General features: G+C 53.7%; 5 protein-coding genes across 5 annotated transcripts; 1 reads left to right on the top strand and 4 right to left on the bottom strand.

Moving 5' to 3' along the window:
- Positions 1–6,267: 6,267 nt before the first annotated feature.
- Positions 6,268–7,817, bottom strand: MAA_06021 (Major facilitator superfamily domain, general substrate transporter; the record flags this gene model as incomplete). The annotated part of the gene is made up of 4 exons (XM_007824019.1): positions 6,268–6,573; positions 6,667–7,075; positions 7,130–7,262; positions 7,328–7,817. The coding sequence occupies 4 exons, from the start codon at positions 7,815–7,817 to the stop codon at positions 6,268–6,270; spliced, it is 1,338 nt and encodes a 445-aa protein (XP_007822210.1).
- A 551-nt stretch (positions 7,818–8,368) lies between these two features.
- On the bottom strand, positions 8,369–9,720 carry MAA_10801 (BolA protein; the record flags this gene model as incomplete). The annotated part of the gene is made up of 5 exons (XM_011412720.1): positions 8,369–8,592; positions 8,645–9,021; positions 9,087–9,183; positions 9,267–9,547; positions 9,614–9,720. The coding sequence occupies 5 exons, from the start codon at positions 9,718–9,720 to the stop codon at positions 8,369–8,371; spliced, it is 1,086 nt and encodes a 361-aa protein (XP_011411022.1).
- A 229-nt stretch (positions 9,721–9,949) lies between these two features.
- Positions 9,950–12,409, bottom strand: MAA_06022 (peptidase S41 family protein; the record flags this gene model as incomplete). Its single annotated transcript, XM_007824020.1, has 4 exons — positions 9,950–11,561; positions 11,624–11,753; positions 11,813–12,067; positions 12,142–12,409. 4 exons carry the CDS (start codon positions 12,407–12,409, stop codon positions 9,950–9,952), a joined length of 2,265 nt encoding a protein of 754 aa, XP_007822211.1.
- Positions 12,410–12,829: 420 nt separating this feature from the next.
- Positions 12,830–13,808, top strand: MAA_06023 (uncharacterized protein; the record flags this gene model as incomplete). The annotated part of the gene is made up of 3 exons (XM_007824021.2): positions 12,830–13,250; positions 13,321–13,439; positions 13,548–13,808. 3 exons carry the CDS (start codon positions 12,830–12,832, stop codon positions 13,806–13,808), a joined length of 801 nt encoding a protein of 266 aa, XP_007822212.2.
- Positions 13,809–14,387: 579 nt separating this feature from the next.
- On the bottom strand, positions 14,388–14,839 carry MAA_06024 (uncharacterized protein; the record flags this gene model as incomplete). Its single annotated transcript, XM_007824022.1, has 2 exons — positions 14,388–14,720; positions 14,774–14,839. The coding sequence occupies 2 exons, from the start codon at positions 14,837–14,839 to the stop codon at positions 14,388–14,390; spliced, it is 399 nt and encodes a 132-aa protein (XP_007822213.1).
- Between the last annotated feature and the right edge of the window lie 350 nt (positions 14,840–15,189).

The following is a 15,189-nucleotide window of genomic DNA, read 5'->3' as shown; positions in this document are numbered from 1 at the left end:
CGTCGAGCGAATGAGGTCTCGAGGCGCGAGGGGGGGGAGGGTGTGAGGGGAGCAACGGCCCAAGGCGCGCGCTGTTGGAGGGAGAAGCACAGCGTGCGGCCGCCTGATCCAACTCGGGCCTGGCTGAGCAGCCAAGGCCCAGCTTGACAGTCGAGCTCGGAAAGCCGACGACAATTCAAGGGACGAGATGTTCCGTATTATGTATGTGGGATGGGAGAGGGTGCCTCTGGCGGGACGTTTGGTACGGACAGTACGAAGTGTGCAGCAACGACATGCCATGGCTGCAGTTGGTGATGATACAACAGGTCTGGTGGTTTGATTGATTGCATGGGGTCAAGTACAACATGGGGATGGCGGGCTGGCAGGTAGCGGGAGGAGCTGGACGCTTCAATGTCCGGTTCAAATGTTTGCTGCTGGATCATGTTTGGACTGCCTTCACAGTGGCATTGACGGCAAGTCCAGCTGAGGCTAGGTTAGTACGGTGTCCCGCTGAGGACAAGGTGGCATCAGCGCTGTGGTAAAACAGACTGTCTGGTGGTGGGCGGACGCGCTACAGAGTAATGTAACCGCCTAAAGTAGTACTTCCTAACAAGTATTGACCAGACCCAGCGGACATTTGAAGACACAAACTGGTGGTCACTGGCCATTCTTTACCAACAAAAAGGTGCGCTGGTTGACATGTGTGAGTGCGACCTGGACAGACTGCAAAGGCGCTTCAGCCGAGGGTCTCAACCATTGTCGTCCAGCCAAGTATATTGGCAGTGGGACGGAACATTGAACATTGAACATTGATGAAACATGAAAGGGACTCGCCCTCCCTGCTGGGCCGCAGCCAGCACCCAAGCCGTTCCTTTATTAGGCACCAGACCGGACGTCCATGAGCATTCAATCATTGATGTTCAAAGCCCAGTCCGCCCGCCCGTCCCTACGGCGCTGGGTCACGACGCTTGGTTCCCGACCAGCTCAGACTGCAGACTGCCCCCTCCTTTGGGCCAATGCTCTGCATCCGAGCCGGCCGGACACAGCCAAGGCACGATTGGATTCTATTGGTGCCAGATTCTTTGAATCGGTGCACTTCACCGGCCCAGCGCGGCTCAGGAGGAATCGAAACGCAATCGGGGCCGGGGCCAAGAAATTAATTAAGCATCTTTCTTCTTTTTCTCTCCTCCTCGTGGCTCTGATACAGGCTTTCAGGCACAAGCCTGGTACGGACTAAATTCTCATGTGGCTCACATGACGGACGCCAAAGCTGCGACGCTGCGAAAGAATGCGACGCGACGGGCCTAGCTCGAGGTCCCGATGCCAGGTGTTTGGAAAGCATGATGTGCCCTTTGCGAAGCCCATCACGAGGAGGGGGGTCGCTGGATCATGTCAATGCCGCAGCTGACTTTTGGACAGCATGGCCCCGGGGTACTTTGTAATTTTGCCTACGTGTATTCCATGTCGTCAAACCTTCAATGTTTAGGTGATTATCAGAAACTGCTGGCCATCGACGACGACGGCCACCACCAGACAATCAGCGGCCACCGGGGGCAAAACCACCCGACAAGGTACCTACTGAGAGCCTGTCTCTCTCCCATCCATTCAACCAGTTGACATTTTTCCGGTGTGGTGGCACGGGAGCGGACACTTGGAACGCCGCCCGTTTTGGGGACACCACAACTTCCTCTCAAGTCCACGTGATGCGCGCAAGAGGTTCGACGATCCGTTTGGGTTCGCGCGGGGAAGGGCGAGGAGAAGAAGAAAAATCGCCGTCAGGTTCCTGAACCTGTATGTATGTATGTACTTACCCGCCGGGGCGGCTTGGGCATGTCATGCATAAGTTATTTGTGGCTACAGACAAAGTCCAGCTTCAGGTGTAATACAACATGGCACGCTGCATCATGGTGCCTTTTCATTCGTCCAGGCATCATCAGCATTGTGTCGCCAGGATAAAATGCCGCTCTCAGTGTTGGCATTCGTGCATGCCTTTTTTTTTTCTCTCTCTTTGGGCTCGGTTCGGTTTCTGGTTTTGTTGGTTTGCCACCATATCAAAGCATATTGTTATCAAAGCCCCAACCCTAATCGCTGATGATGTTCTAACTCAAAGCCCTCATTTGGACGCGACAAGTGCCACGGCCAAGCGGCCAGCCAAGTGGGCACATTGCTGCTGAGCTGCTTCGAGGCCGCGGTCTGGTGGATCTCCAAGGCGGCTCTCCGCAATTTAGATGCACGACCAGCATTCGTGCAGTAGGCGGCTTTTGACCTGCTTGTGGCGACGGAGTAGTATCAATACTCTGTGAAGACGGCGTATAATATTTCCAGGGCCGAACTGAATAGGAAACTTGAGGAACATCGATCCCCGACGCAACACACGTTTCTGTGAGATTGAGATGTGCGAGTTGATGCTGGATTTGCATATTCTCCATGGTGCACGAGTTGGACAACATTGAATGGTCGGCTGCTGTTGGTGGGCTTTTTGGCGAGGGGTAGGAACATGGAGCTAGAAGGCGGGGTACGGAGGCCTGGTGCTTTGCAACCGGCAAGCGTGGTGGGGGAATTAGACAAGGGGGTTATTCCCATCAATTGAACTACTAGTAGCACTATCGAAAAGACATGAAGCTTGGTGCTCGGCGGGCATGGGATCGAGGCAAAATCCGGGGATACAGCCATTCCGCAGGAATTACCAATGGCCGGTGCAGAGCGGTGTCACGGCCAGCGAGCTACCCGACGACAACATTGATATTCTCAGGTGCGCGTTTGCACCAGACCTCAGAGGAGGAACCCAATGTGCCTGGTGCTACTATCAATTGGCATCGAGCTTTCAAGAAGTTCAGAATCGAGTTGATGCAACATGACATGTTAAAACCCGCAAGATAAGCAAGACTACTACAGGCCGGCACGAACGAACCGAGCAGCCCGCCAAAAAAACAAAAGTGTCACCAAGCTTTTTATTTTCCTTTCGCAAATGTTCCCTGTCTTTTCCCTCATGGCCTCTTACACGCAGCGGGCCTTTGTGCGCGTAGCTCAGACGGGACCAAGCGCAAGTCGGCCGTCCCTAGCAGAACACATGTCTGGTGCATCTAGACATCTCACAAGCAACCCTAGTTCTTCATCCGTAAATCACATCTTCGTAGTATTTACGAGGGACACAAAATCGCCACCACAATGGAATTCAACAAAAAGAAAAAAAGCCAGCGATTTACTCAAACCTTGAAATTTTCTTAACTCCCACAACTTTTTTTTGGGCTCAAATGCCGCCATAATCGTCATCATGAGCTCACGCCCCCCAATAGTAATACTCATACAGCGCACATGCATCTACCGAGGGGAAATTCGTCAAGTGAAATGGCCAGTTTCTGGGGCGTGCAAAGGAACTGCGAGCCAGACGTGGCTTGGGTCTGCTGGCCAAAAGGCGTCCCTTTTCGGCTGGTGCCTTGATGAGGACACGCCGCCTGCTGCAGGGCGGGATTGGTTGGATGGACCGGGGCGTGGCTGCGCTGGTGTGGGAGAAGATTGGAAGGAGGGGGACGAGGTGAGGAGGCCATGGATGGTTAGGGGATTTTTTTTTTTTTTGATTTTTTTTTTTTTTTTTTTTTTTGAAATTAAGTGCAAATTCATCCTGTCCGCGGTGCTCTGCTGCACTTGCGAATGGGAATGGAAATGCACGCGGGTTGAATTGCGTTGTTTGATGGAATTGGCGTACGGATAATTCTTCTCATGTACATGTTAGTTGGGGCATGGTGGGCAATAGCTTCCCTGCAGCTTGCATGACTGTATGTACCCTCATGAGCAACTTGGAGAAGAAAAAAAAAATCAAAGGCCAAAGACGCTCGCCCTGCAACTGCCGTGGTGTGCCTGGTTTCACCTCCTTCTATGGCTTTGTTCGAAACAGAGTGCATAGCGCACATCCAAGCTAAGCGCATATCCAGGCTCTGCGCCGTCTGTTTCCAGCACATCCAGGGCTGAAACTCGCACAATGCCATTGGTGGCTGGCCTCAACTGTATTCATGCGAGACTGGGTTGAAGATTTATTATGCCGCCCTCGGCGGTTGTGGTGCTGGTCGTGACCTGACGGAGGGCAACACGGCGGTTCAAGTGCGAGGGAAGAGTCAATGCACGAGGCAAAGTCGAGATTTGACTTTGCAAAAAAAATAAAAAAAATAAAAAATACGCATGCAAGCATTGCTGGCCGCTGATAATATCGGCACAGCAGGATCAAGCGTGGCGGCACAATTCGTGTGCATAAATTCGCAATTCATAACTGGGTACGGACTACGGACTACGGAGTATATATATCTCATTTCGGCCTTGGGCCAAACCACCTCACGAGATGGTGCGAGCTGCCGGTCCTTTGGATGCCCTCACGAACATCCCTCCCCTTCAAGGACGACGTTCCTGACTACGCACAAGGCCTGGAACGGAACCGACTCGATTGCACACGCCCATCGGACGGAGAACTAGCCCGGCACACTCTGGCAAGTCGGAGCTCTTTCCCACCCGGCAGCAGCGAGCATCACCACTCCTTTGAGAAGTGCTGCATGAACGAGGCCATCCCTGCAATACCGTGTTGGCAGCTCTTTTGCTTGCAGGCGTCTCTCTTTCATACTGGTTATTTTGGAACCAGACCCAATTGTGTGGCCTTCTTCTTTTATGTTTTTGTATCCCTTCGTGTCTACCCCCCCTTCCCACCCTTTTTTTTTTTTTTTTGTTGATGAAGCAATTTCGCCAATTCCCTCTTTGTGTCGGTAAAAGCACCTCTTCCCGTTTCCAGATCTTGTCCTTTGTTAAATGGCCGCCTGACCATCGGCGGGACCGTACTAGCGGCTATCCACAAAACAAGACAGAATCCATTTTTACGAATCTCGATCCTCGAGAAGCTCTAATTTGGGGTTATGCCCGGGGGACGCACGGGGCCGGATCGAAAGCTCCCTTTAAGTGAAGGGGTGCAACCCACGCCGGAGCCTTTGTTGAGGGCTTTTTTTTCTTGTTTTGGTAACCCTTGGTCTTGCGATGGTGAATGAGCCGCCATTGTAGTGTGTATCGGCCGAGTGGGTGGCATCGGAGCTGAAGAGATTGACGGGGAGGAGATTTTTTTTCTTAATTTTTCTTCCAGGGTCACGAGGGCTTTGGGGTTTCGTGCTGTTTTGGATACAACTTAGTCTGCAAGTTGCGGCTAAGCGACTCGGAGTTTTGAGTATGGTGTCTGATGGGCGTACGGACTATACCAAGCACCAATTGGTGAGGCGACACCCTCCAGCTGGAGACTTTTCTGCTTTTGACTACTTACTTCTTCTCCCATGATACTGCAACACGAGGTGTTCCGACCGCTTCCCGAGCAGGGTCCTCACACTTGAGAGTTGACTCGACTACGTGTGTCTTGCACCAGAGTCTCGGCGTCTACTAGCGTTTTGCGATAAAGACTTGCGCATTCCCGATCTACTAGTCTTTGAAATTGCCATGAAATTTACTGTAAAAAAAAGAGAGAGCAATAGTTGAATATCGTTTCATACAAGGGGGATAGAGAATAACCCCCAGCCTTGAGAACAGGCAACGGCAATGGGTTGGGCAAGCGCAGGACAAGTTTAGATGAGTACTGCCGAAACCTTGAAATGAAAACATGGGTCGGACTAGATACGGGTTGTAATAGTATAGCCGCGCCTGGGGACTGAGGTAACCAAAGATTAAGGGTAGTACGCCAAGAGACCCAGCCAATATAAGACACTGACTGGAGGGACAACCCGGGAGTGTTGGTGTCTTGGGTTGGGTAGTGAGGCCGTCTCTTTGCTTGGTCCGTTTACAGATAATTCGTGCGCTCCGGTGGGAAATATCCCTTATTTATGGGGGACTAGTACCATCTTCTTTACACCATATCCCGACATTGATGAGAATCTTCATGCAGGTGCAAATTTCAGATGAGACTTTGTTAACAGAAACAAAATCAACACGGCACATTCAGGGGCTGAATCGACATGGACAGCGGTGATTGTATAAGAAGAGGCTACCAGTAAAAGCAGGGCAGCCAAGTAACTGCAGACTCTCCGGTAGAGTGGTTTCATTGACAGTCATGTACTTTGATTCCATCCGACGCTTCAGACGCTTTAGATGCCTCGCGCTCTACGCTCGATACATTGATAGCAACAACAGCAACAGCAGCGGACCCAAACAAGCACCCCGTCATCAGAAAAGGCAGTCCGATCCATGCACCGTCCATGTCCATGCCTAGTCTAAACGATGCCGCGAGGAGAGGTCCTGCGACAATCGACCCCATGCTCTCGAAGACACTCATTATAGTATACATGGTATTGACGTGACGCTTGTCAACAATTGACGCGAGTAAGCTCCGGAGAAGGGGGGGGTAGCCATTCCCAAGGCAAACAGCGCAAGGCCAACAGCCATCAAGCCGACTGTTTCCGACAAGCCCATGGTGAATGCGCCCAAGGTGGACATGGATACGCTGATGCGTGCCAGCCAAAGGGTTCTGCTTTGGGTAGCCAGTGTTGTTTTGCGGGCGAGGGCTTGGCTAGCCACGGGGAGAATGACCGTGAGGAGCGTGAGAGTAAAGAATGCATGGAGAGAGAGCACGAGGCCAGCCTGCCGTAGGTTAATAAAACCAAATCAGGAGCGACCCCTGGTGCCCCAAACATGCAAAACACACAAGTGGCATGGCGAAATCGAAATGCTCACCTCGGACCACGACCACCCGTATCGTTTCGTAATATACTGAAGAATAATCTCTTGCGCCAGGCGGCCAAGGCTCGTGACGAGAAAGGTGAGAAGCAACACGACAACGAGGACATTACCTCGCGCAAACCACACCGCGGCTTTTGCCACCCCCATCAGCCGGTGATAGCGAGCCGGCTGCGCCTGGGCCCGACTCTCCTGGGCCTCTTCGGTCTTGACGTGCTCCAGGGCCGGGCTCGAAGCAAGCATCATCCGGGGGATGGAAAAGGCCACGGCAGTCGCCAGCCAGAGACACCCCAGGCCGCAGTACACGGGAAGCCAAGTATCGACGTTGATGAGGACGTACACCAAAGGACTGGCGACCAGTTGGCTCCCGAGGACCGCGGCGGCAATGTACAAGAAAACAACCGATCTACAGAGATTAGCCGCACCCTTGTTATCGAGCATTTACTCCGTATAGCTGTACCTTTTCCTCTCGCTCACAACGCCGCTGACAATCGCAAAGGTAACGGCGTTAAAGACGGGCGCGCCGCCGCCAACCAAGGCAAACGCAGATCCCAGCCAGACCAGACGCGGAGAAAAGACGGACGGCAGCGAGCCTGGCAGAGTTGTTTATTTTCGAAATTCAAGAAGTGACAAGTAAAGTAGGAAATACGAGACGCACAAACAAGAACGGTGAAGCTGCCGGCCATGGCGCCCCCCAGCACGGACAGGCCGAGGACAAGCTCTCTCCCGTACGCGTCTGCCATGATGCCGTACGGCACGGCGGTGACGAGGCCGGGGATCGTGTCGAAAGTGACCTGCCACCCGCGGATAAAGGACAGCTCCGACTGGACCGTCGTGTCCTTGCAGCGGGCGTCACTGGGCCCCGGTGCGGCGGGTGAGACATTGTGGCAGATGATGCCCTCGAGGACCTGGTTCATCGGAATGGCGATGAGGTACAGGCCAACCTCGAGGAGGATGTTGAGTGCGAAGCAGGCCGTGACGGCGCTCGAGGGGCGAAACGCAGACTTGCTGCCGTGAGGAGCTTGAGCTTGAGCGTCGTCATTGTTGCTGTGGGAGTCTGTTTTTATTAGAGGCTGCTGCTCATTGTCGGTCAAGTCGGCGCTGCGCCTGATATCCGGCGGCGCGAGCCGGTCGTCGAGTCGTGCCATGGTTGGCGATGGGTGCTCCGGGGTTTGCGAAATGGTCCCCTGCGGAAGGCATCGAGTTTGCAACGTGCACTCTTGTTTTCGGAATATGTCGTCTTTGCCTCTGTACAGGTATTTGGCTGCACATGGGTAAAAGGGAACGCCTGGAGCTGCAGCAAGATATACCATCTGGCGAATGTAATCTTTTGCCATGGACGCAGAGGGCCTCGGGCCGACAGAGACTGGCAAACCCGGCTGGCTGGCAGACGACCGGTCATCAATGGCCAGAGACACAAGTTACAAACATCGCCCTCTCTGTGTCTGAGGTCCAAAGTACCATGCAGGGTGCTCCTTTTGGAACGCCATCTGATGGGATTGGGAACCCGGTGTGCGCTTCATGGTTGCTACATGCAAGGCAGCAGGCGAATCGACGTCTGGCGGTGTGATTGCTTGGGAAACCGGGCGTTTTCCCTCACAGACACATTGTAGTAAGAATCAGCCCCAAGTCAGTCACGGACTCATGGCTACGAGACATATTACTACTATTGACTCTACACCTTTCGCAGAACAAGACTCTAGTATGTGTAGCAAAGCTGGCGTCCCTCGGTGCTCATCACCTCGCGGACGGGCAGGTCGTTTGTGAACCCGCCGTACATCAAGACATCGCCATCGCTCGCAGGCCCCGTCGAGTTATACATGTGCCGTCCCGAGTATTCAAACAGCCTGACGCTGGGGTTTTCGCGCTGCCACCGCCACCACAGACGATCCAGGTTGGCGTGATGCAAGAAGAAGAGGGGGTCTCGACGAATTAGTTACCGTGGCCAAGGGGGACGAAGAGGACGAGGACGAACCGTTCGCGGCAGTCATGGCCTTGAAGTCTCCGTTGATGGACGTGTGCAGCGTGTTGTGCAGGTCCCTTTCCACCCGCTGCAGAAAGTCGGTGTAGTTTTCCAGCCGCAGGATGCTCCCGACATTCTCGGGACTGAACTTCTCCCCAGAGAGGCGGCCCTTGATGTCGCCGTCGCGGAAGCCTCGTGATAGGCAGTGCACCTTGCGCGTGTGGTTGTAAATAACCGGCCGCAACTCTGTAAACGGCCCGTCAGTCACGCACCGGCCCTCGCCCACCGTCTCGGGTCCGTCCTTGTCGCCGTCGCCGCCGAACCCCGTGGCGTGGTCCCAGATGGATGAGTTGGCCAGATTCATCCAGTCGAGAGACCAGTCCCAGTATCTAGCACAGCATCAGCCTCTTACGTCGTCACTGGTGAGTGCCAGGGGAGCAGGCAGGCCACGTACGGCATCGAACCCCGGTAGTGACAGCGGTCTTTGAGTATCTTCTCAATAACCGCCAGTATGTTTCTGTGCCACGGCAGAAAACACGCCGATCTGTGGCCTGGGATTACTGGAAATGAGTTGTTTTGCTCGCTGAATAATACGGGTGGTGCGTTTTTCGGATCGACGAGCGGCGTGACTTACACCAAGACCCGATCCCTCCGTGCAGCACGGCGATATCATCGTAAATCGTCAGGTTGCCATCCCGCGCAGATGGCGTCTTGCTTATACAATGAATGGCGCGGATAAAGTCATGCTTCTCTGCGAGGGTGAGAGCTCTCCATTCTCGCCGGATGGGCGGGCTTGTACAGACGGCCTGCTTGGCCGGGCGCTCTTCGATCGGGGCCAATACGACCCAAACAACGAAGCCAAGGGACACGATGGCAGAAAGACACAAGAAAAATGGTCTCAGACGAGCCCGCAAGCTAGAATCCACCGTTAGGGCTGCGTGAACCATTTGGATGCAGGGCTCAAGTAAGACTGTTTCTCACTTTGCGACGAAGCTTGTGTGTGCAGAGACCTTGACGCTTTGGCTCTCAGAGTCTGAATTCCCAAGAGCAGTATAATTCGGCTCCGGTCCCGACGATGGTAGCCTCATGGTTGACGCCTAGGCATTTCATACGAGTCGACGACTCCCTCTCCATCTAGTTGTTTACTGACTCTCCCGCACGCCGCGCTCCGTGTGTCCTTGATGTACCGAATTCACGACTCGAACTCCCTCCTCCCATCTGCTCCACACCAAGGCTGGCGCTTTTCGGTGCCCGGAGCCAACCGTTTGGCACAATCTTGCCGCTTCGGGACGAAATGCGCCAGATGTCTGCGGGCTCTCATGCAGCCCATCTTGGGAGCGGGAGCGCCTTGCCGCTTGGGGACCTTTCTGCGCCAAACTTTTGACGCAGCCTTCCCCTCGATGAATGAAGCGAGACAGATTCAACCACAGTCTTGGCCGGAGAGATGCTCAAACCTTGGCGCGCGGCTGGTGTCGCATCGACACAAGAGCCGTTCAGAAACATGGCTGCTGCGGCCGCGGCCCATGCCGTCGCAGGGTCCATGTAGTTCTCCGCCGTGAAGAAGAGACGGCAGTCGGCCGGCTCGTACAGGAATTGGAGCGGTGTCGAGTCGTCTCCTGCGCTGTACGCGTTGCGGATGTTGATGCCACTTTGCTCGTATGTGTCGAGACGGAGTGGCAAGTCTCGTAGCGGAAGCGGCGCCAGCTCGTTGAATCTCTGCATTTCTGCCCGCGAGAGGATTGGAGAATCTGTCTGCAGAGCCGCGAGAGCCAGGTGGCGCGCGCGCTCAACGTACTCGCTGATGGTCTCCAAAGCCCAGTATTGAGCTCCCCTGACGCCGCCAACGGCCTGCATCAGCCCGTGGCGAGGTCTTCCCCCAAAGACGATGCTTCTCACGCCCTGTTCCTTGAGCAGATGGGCGACAACGGAACATGTAGACGCACACTGGCCGTCCGTCATCTGTTTAGGTAAAAAAAGAGAAGCATTAGCCATGGCCAAAACCAGCGCTCCGTCGGGCATCGGGTCCCGTACCAAGATGATATTATTGGCAGGAAATAACTGCACTTCTGGAAACAGCGGGATGTCGCCGTAGCCACTGATGGGATCGCTCGAGGTAGAGCCGAGGTTGAAATCAAAGACACCGGACATACTAGACATTTGGTCCCCCATAATCTCGTGCGGCCCGTAAACGTCTCCCCAAGAGCCCATCTTTGTCGTTCCGTCGACGCCCACCGCAAGCGGCGCGACAAATGGGAGATCCAGCGTGACGTTTTCCTGTTTGTGTGTTTCTGAGAAGATGCGCCCCATGAAGTCGATGAGCTCGGCCGCTCGGAATCTAGTGGCAGAGTATATCGGCTTGTCCGGGAACAAGACTCGGAATAGGTTGAACCCTGCGGCAACGTCTCCGCCAAGATTACCCGACATGTCCAGAATAAGCTTCCTCTTGCCATCTGCCGCGGCCTGCGTCACAAACCGGGCCACGACAGAGGCAAAGCGGGTGGCGTTTTGACCAACACGAAAGTCGGATACCTGAAGAACGGCAACATCTTCACAGCCCGCGCCATCTAGATAGTAACCGCGAGCGCGATCACGCTGCTCACCAACGATTGGATCTGGAAATACTGAGGCACCGCTTGGAGGAGCCTCTAGTTGCGGAGAGATGCCGTAGGTACCTCCATATGACCCAAAAGCAGAACCGGAGTCTGGATGCGGGACGCACGCTGCTTCAAACAGTGACTTGCCATCAGGATAGTCCATTGGGCCATTTGAATGTGACCAGGACGCCGTAGTCTTGACAGTGACGGTCGTTCCGTTGGAAAATAGCAGGCGATTCGAAGCGCCAGGCCACAAACCCAGCAATGACGTCCACGCGCCCCCCGAGTATTTGCCAGAGAAGTTGGCAGAAGGAGACGCAAATAGATGATTATACCTGCCGCCATGTCAGTGCCTTCTTGACCCCCTTTTATGAGCAAGAGCAGCCACCCAACTAACCGGGCATCCGGGTCCTGGTAGCCAAGCCTGATGGCATAATTGGCCTCGAGGAAGTAAGCAGCTTCGACGCCGTTGATTTCTACAAGAGGCGAAATCCCAGGGAAGCCAGCAAGCTTGAGCTTAGCATCCCCTTGATGGTGGAGTTAGTCTCGTCTTGTATCATCATCAGTTACCCAAGGCAGAGCATACGGAAAGTGAATATACTGGGAAGCTCTAGTCCATCCGTAGATAGAGAGACGAGGGGCGGTGCGTGCTCAAAGTGCATAATGCGCTGGGAACAGAGCGACAAGGTGAGATGGCCATCGTTTGCCTTGGATATGGATCTGCCCAGATCCCATTCAAAGTCAAACTGCGACGAGTAAAGCCCGTTGACTACTTTTTGCCTGATATTTTCAAGGTGAGCAACGAGGTCGACATGTGCCGACATGTAGCTGGGGGGAGCATCTACAAGTTGAAAAACAAAATTAAAATTAAAGTTTTATTTTTTTCGACTAGTGGTCATTATACGCCCGACTTACGTTTGAGTATGTGAATTGTAGAGTGAAACTGGAGGTATTTTTCATATTCCTTCAAGAACTGCAACGCCAGCTGGGGATGAAAGGGCATCGATCGGAGACACTCCTGCGCTGTGCTTCCTGGAATACCTGCAAAGGTGCCCGTGCCGCCTCTAGCAACCCAGGATTGGTACGAGGATGAAATGTTTGCGCAAGCTGTCTGCAACTTGCCACCCGTGTCCAGTGTCGCCGTCGCCGTCGCCGCCAGGATGAGAATTGCAAATGCCAGCATGTTGGCGTGAACGGTTTTGACAACTCTGCCAAAAGTGGGGGCCTCAAGTGCTCCTACAGAGTGCAAGTATTTTGGTCGGTCTTGCCTCTTCTTCACATTCCTTTACAACATGAACAAACACCAACCTCACGATGCGTGGGTTCGGCATTGTACCAACACTTTGCCCTCACTGGCATGATCAGTCAGAGGCCGCCAAGAAGATGTTGTTTTTTTTCCATCCATGGGCGCCAATTCACTACACCAGGCGCGCATGTAGATGCATAGGCGCCGCACCACATTGGCGCTCAACTCATGCGGCATGTTGATGACTGATCTGGCGACAACACTCTCACGCGGCATATATGTCCAACCCGTCACATTACTGCGGCTTCATGTGCTGTGAGATGGCTACAGTCCTTTCCAACGGCATCTACGCCAACCATGGACAAGTATAGTGACCAGCGCAGCTCTACCGCCAACGACTCCGACGTCCACTCCGTCTCGTTGGAGAAGGAAGGTCTTTTGGACGGGCCTTCAATACACGAATCCAAACAACCCAGGATGCGGTCACACTCCCGCGTGTACCTCCTTTTGGCTGCCATCATGGCCGTTGCGAACGTGGTCCTGGGTGCGCTTCTCGTTGCCCAGTTTCGAAGCAGCCAGCAGAAGGCGCATTCTCACCGCCACGACCATCATGAGAAGAAGCCTACTCCGGTTCCAATCGGGGGTCTGCCGCAGGTGAATTCGCACCCAGATTGGCTGCCCCCGGAGGAGTGGCGCACCGAGATATTTCGACTCCATGAAATCTACGGAGAGGAACCAGTTGGCACGGCAAAAGAGGCATGGCTGTCGCTGATTCCAAGTGAGTAAACGCCGCGCTCGTGATAATTTCTCCTTTCAAAATTCTTGCCTAACGAGGGTTCCCTGTACAGAAGGCAAAGGATTCATCGTGGTCAAGAACGACACCGAGCTCCCCAATATGCCGGGCCTTCGCCACCCAGAGCACGAACAACATGCGTGCGTGGCGATATTTCACCAATTGCACTGCCTGGTACGTGAATCTCAGACAATGACCATTCCTGCCTGGCCTCCCCTCCCCCCCTCTTGAAAGAAGCTTTGTGAGCTTGGTCTGACGTGAATCTTTGCCGCCGCCGCACAGTACATCACCTACGCGGCGTACTGGAACGCCCGCGCCGGCAACTTTGACGACATCCCGCCGGAGCATCTCATACACTGCTGGGACTACCTCCGACAGAGCATAATGTGCGCGGGAGACACGTCCTTGGAATGGGTGCATAGGCTGGACAGTCCCCCGGGAGAGACGTCGGGATGGGGCTTCCAGCACACGTGTAAGAACTTTGATGCCATCTTCGACTGGGCAGAGTCGCATAGGTACACTGAGACGGTGGAGATTGACTGACCAGCGTCTTGGGCGAGTCATGCAAGGTGTAGCTAGTTTGGAAGAAATGTACCAAATGCAAATCACTAAACATTCTGCATTGTGTTTGCTTGCGTAGGACCATTATTCATCCGTTGGGGGGGTTCATGTAGAATGTCTAAAATTCACCTACTTGTACCCCCCTTTACCTCGAAAATAACAAGAAAAAGCAGAACATTGATGAGCAATATCTTGATTATTCTCGACTACTTGTACCACTTGTCAAGGCTGTTTGGGGGCTAGATTGTGCTCATCACCGAGGTAGAACGTGCTATGTACGCAAGGTTACATTTCAGGAAAAGATCAAGGTGAGCGGTATTCGGCTCTGGAGCTCAACGCCAACGCGGAAGAAGGGCGGTTTCTTGTTTAAACCTACAGACTGTTGGGCACATAATTGGTGTGGCTATCCGGGTCCGGGTCACACAGGCATAACAACTTGGTCAACATGGCTCAGACATGACAACATTCATTCATCGTTTACACTTGATTCTCGTACGGAGCAGTCTTGGGGTAACTACTGAAGACTCCCGTCTAGGCGGGCCTCGTGCAACGCACTCGTGCTTAATCGGCGCCGATGAAGTAGTCCTCGACGGTCTTGTCCCGTTTATCGGCTCCGATGAAATAATCTTCAACCGTCTTGTCTCGCTTGTCGGCTCCGATGAAATAGTCCTCGACGGTCTTGTCTCGCTTGTCAGCTCCGATGAAGTAATCTTCAACCGTCTTGTCCCGTTTATCAGCTCCAATAAAGTAGTCCTCGACAGTCTTGTCCCGTTTATCAGCTCCAATGAAATAATCCTCAACAGTCTTGTCACGCTTGTCAGCTCCAATGAAATAATCCTCAACAGTCTTGTCCCGTTTATCCGCCCCAATAAAGTAGTCCTCAACCGTCTTCCCCTAAAACACCAGCATTAGACTCAACATCAATCTCAAGCATCGACTCAACTCACTGGAGTTGGAGCTGCGGCAGCACCGACAGCGACGGCCGTCACGACAATGGCAGTGGAGAACTTCATGGTGAGAGTGTATTTGCCTCGCTTTCTTAGGGTTTATGATTCGGCCGACGTCGATTGTGTAGCGAGAAATATTCCCGCCAGGCCGTGTGCTGTTATATTCGCAAAGCTCTTCATCTCGGAACAGACCTCGCTTTGTCACCCGTGTCGTATCGGGCGCTCATCCCGGAAACCATCTCCCCGGCGAGGAGAAGCTCGCGGCGCGCAAAGCGATGCCATTGGAGGCGCTTAGCCCCATGACAAGACTTGATTGACGGCGCTATCATGAATCAAGTCTTGCCTGGTACCTGTCTTGGGTGAAATGGCGCGGCTGCCTCATCGGGAAATGGCGAGGCGCCTCACGACTTTTTTTC

This window comes from Metarhizium robertsii (assembly GCF_000187425.2).
Source record: "Metarhizium robertsii ARSEF 23 chromosome Unknown MAA_Scf_2, whole genome shotgun sequence".
In the NCBI taxonomy this organism is placed as follows: domain Eukaryota; kingdom Fungi; phylum Ascomycota; class Sordariomycetes; order Hypocreales; family Clavicipitaceae; genus Metarhizium; species Metarhizium robertsii.
Note: the sequence above shows the minus strand (reverse complement) of the source record. Positions and strands in the feature narration are given on the sequence as shown.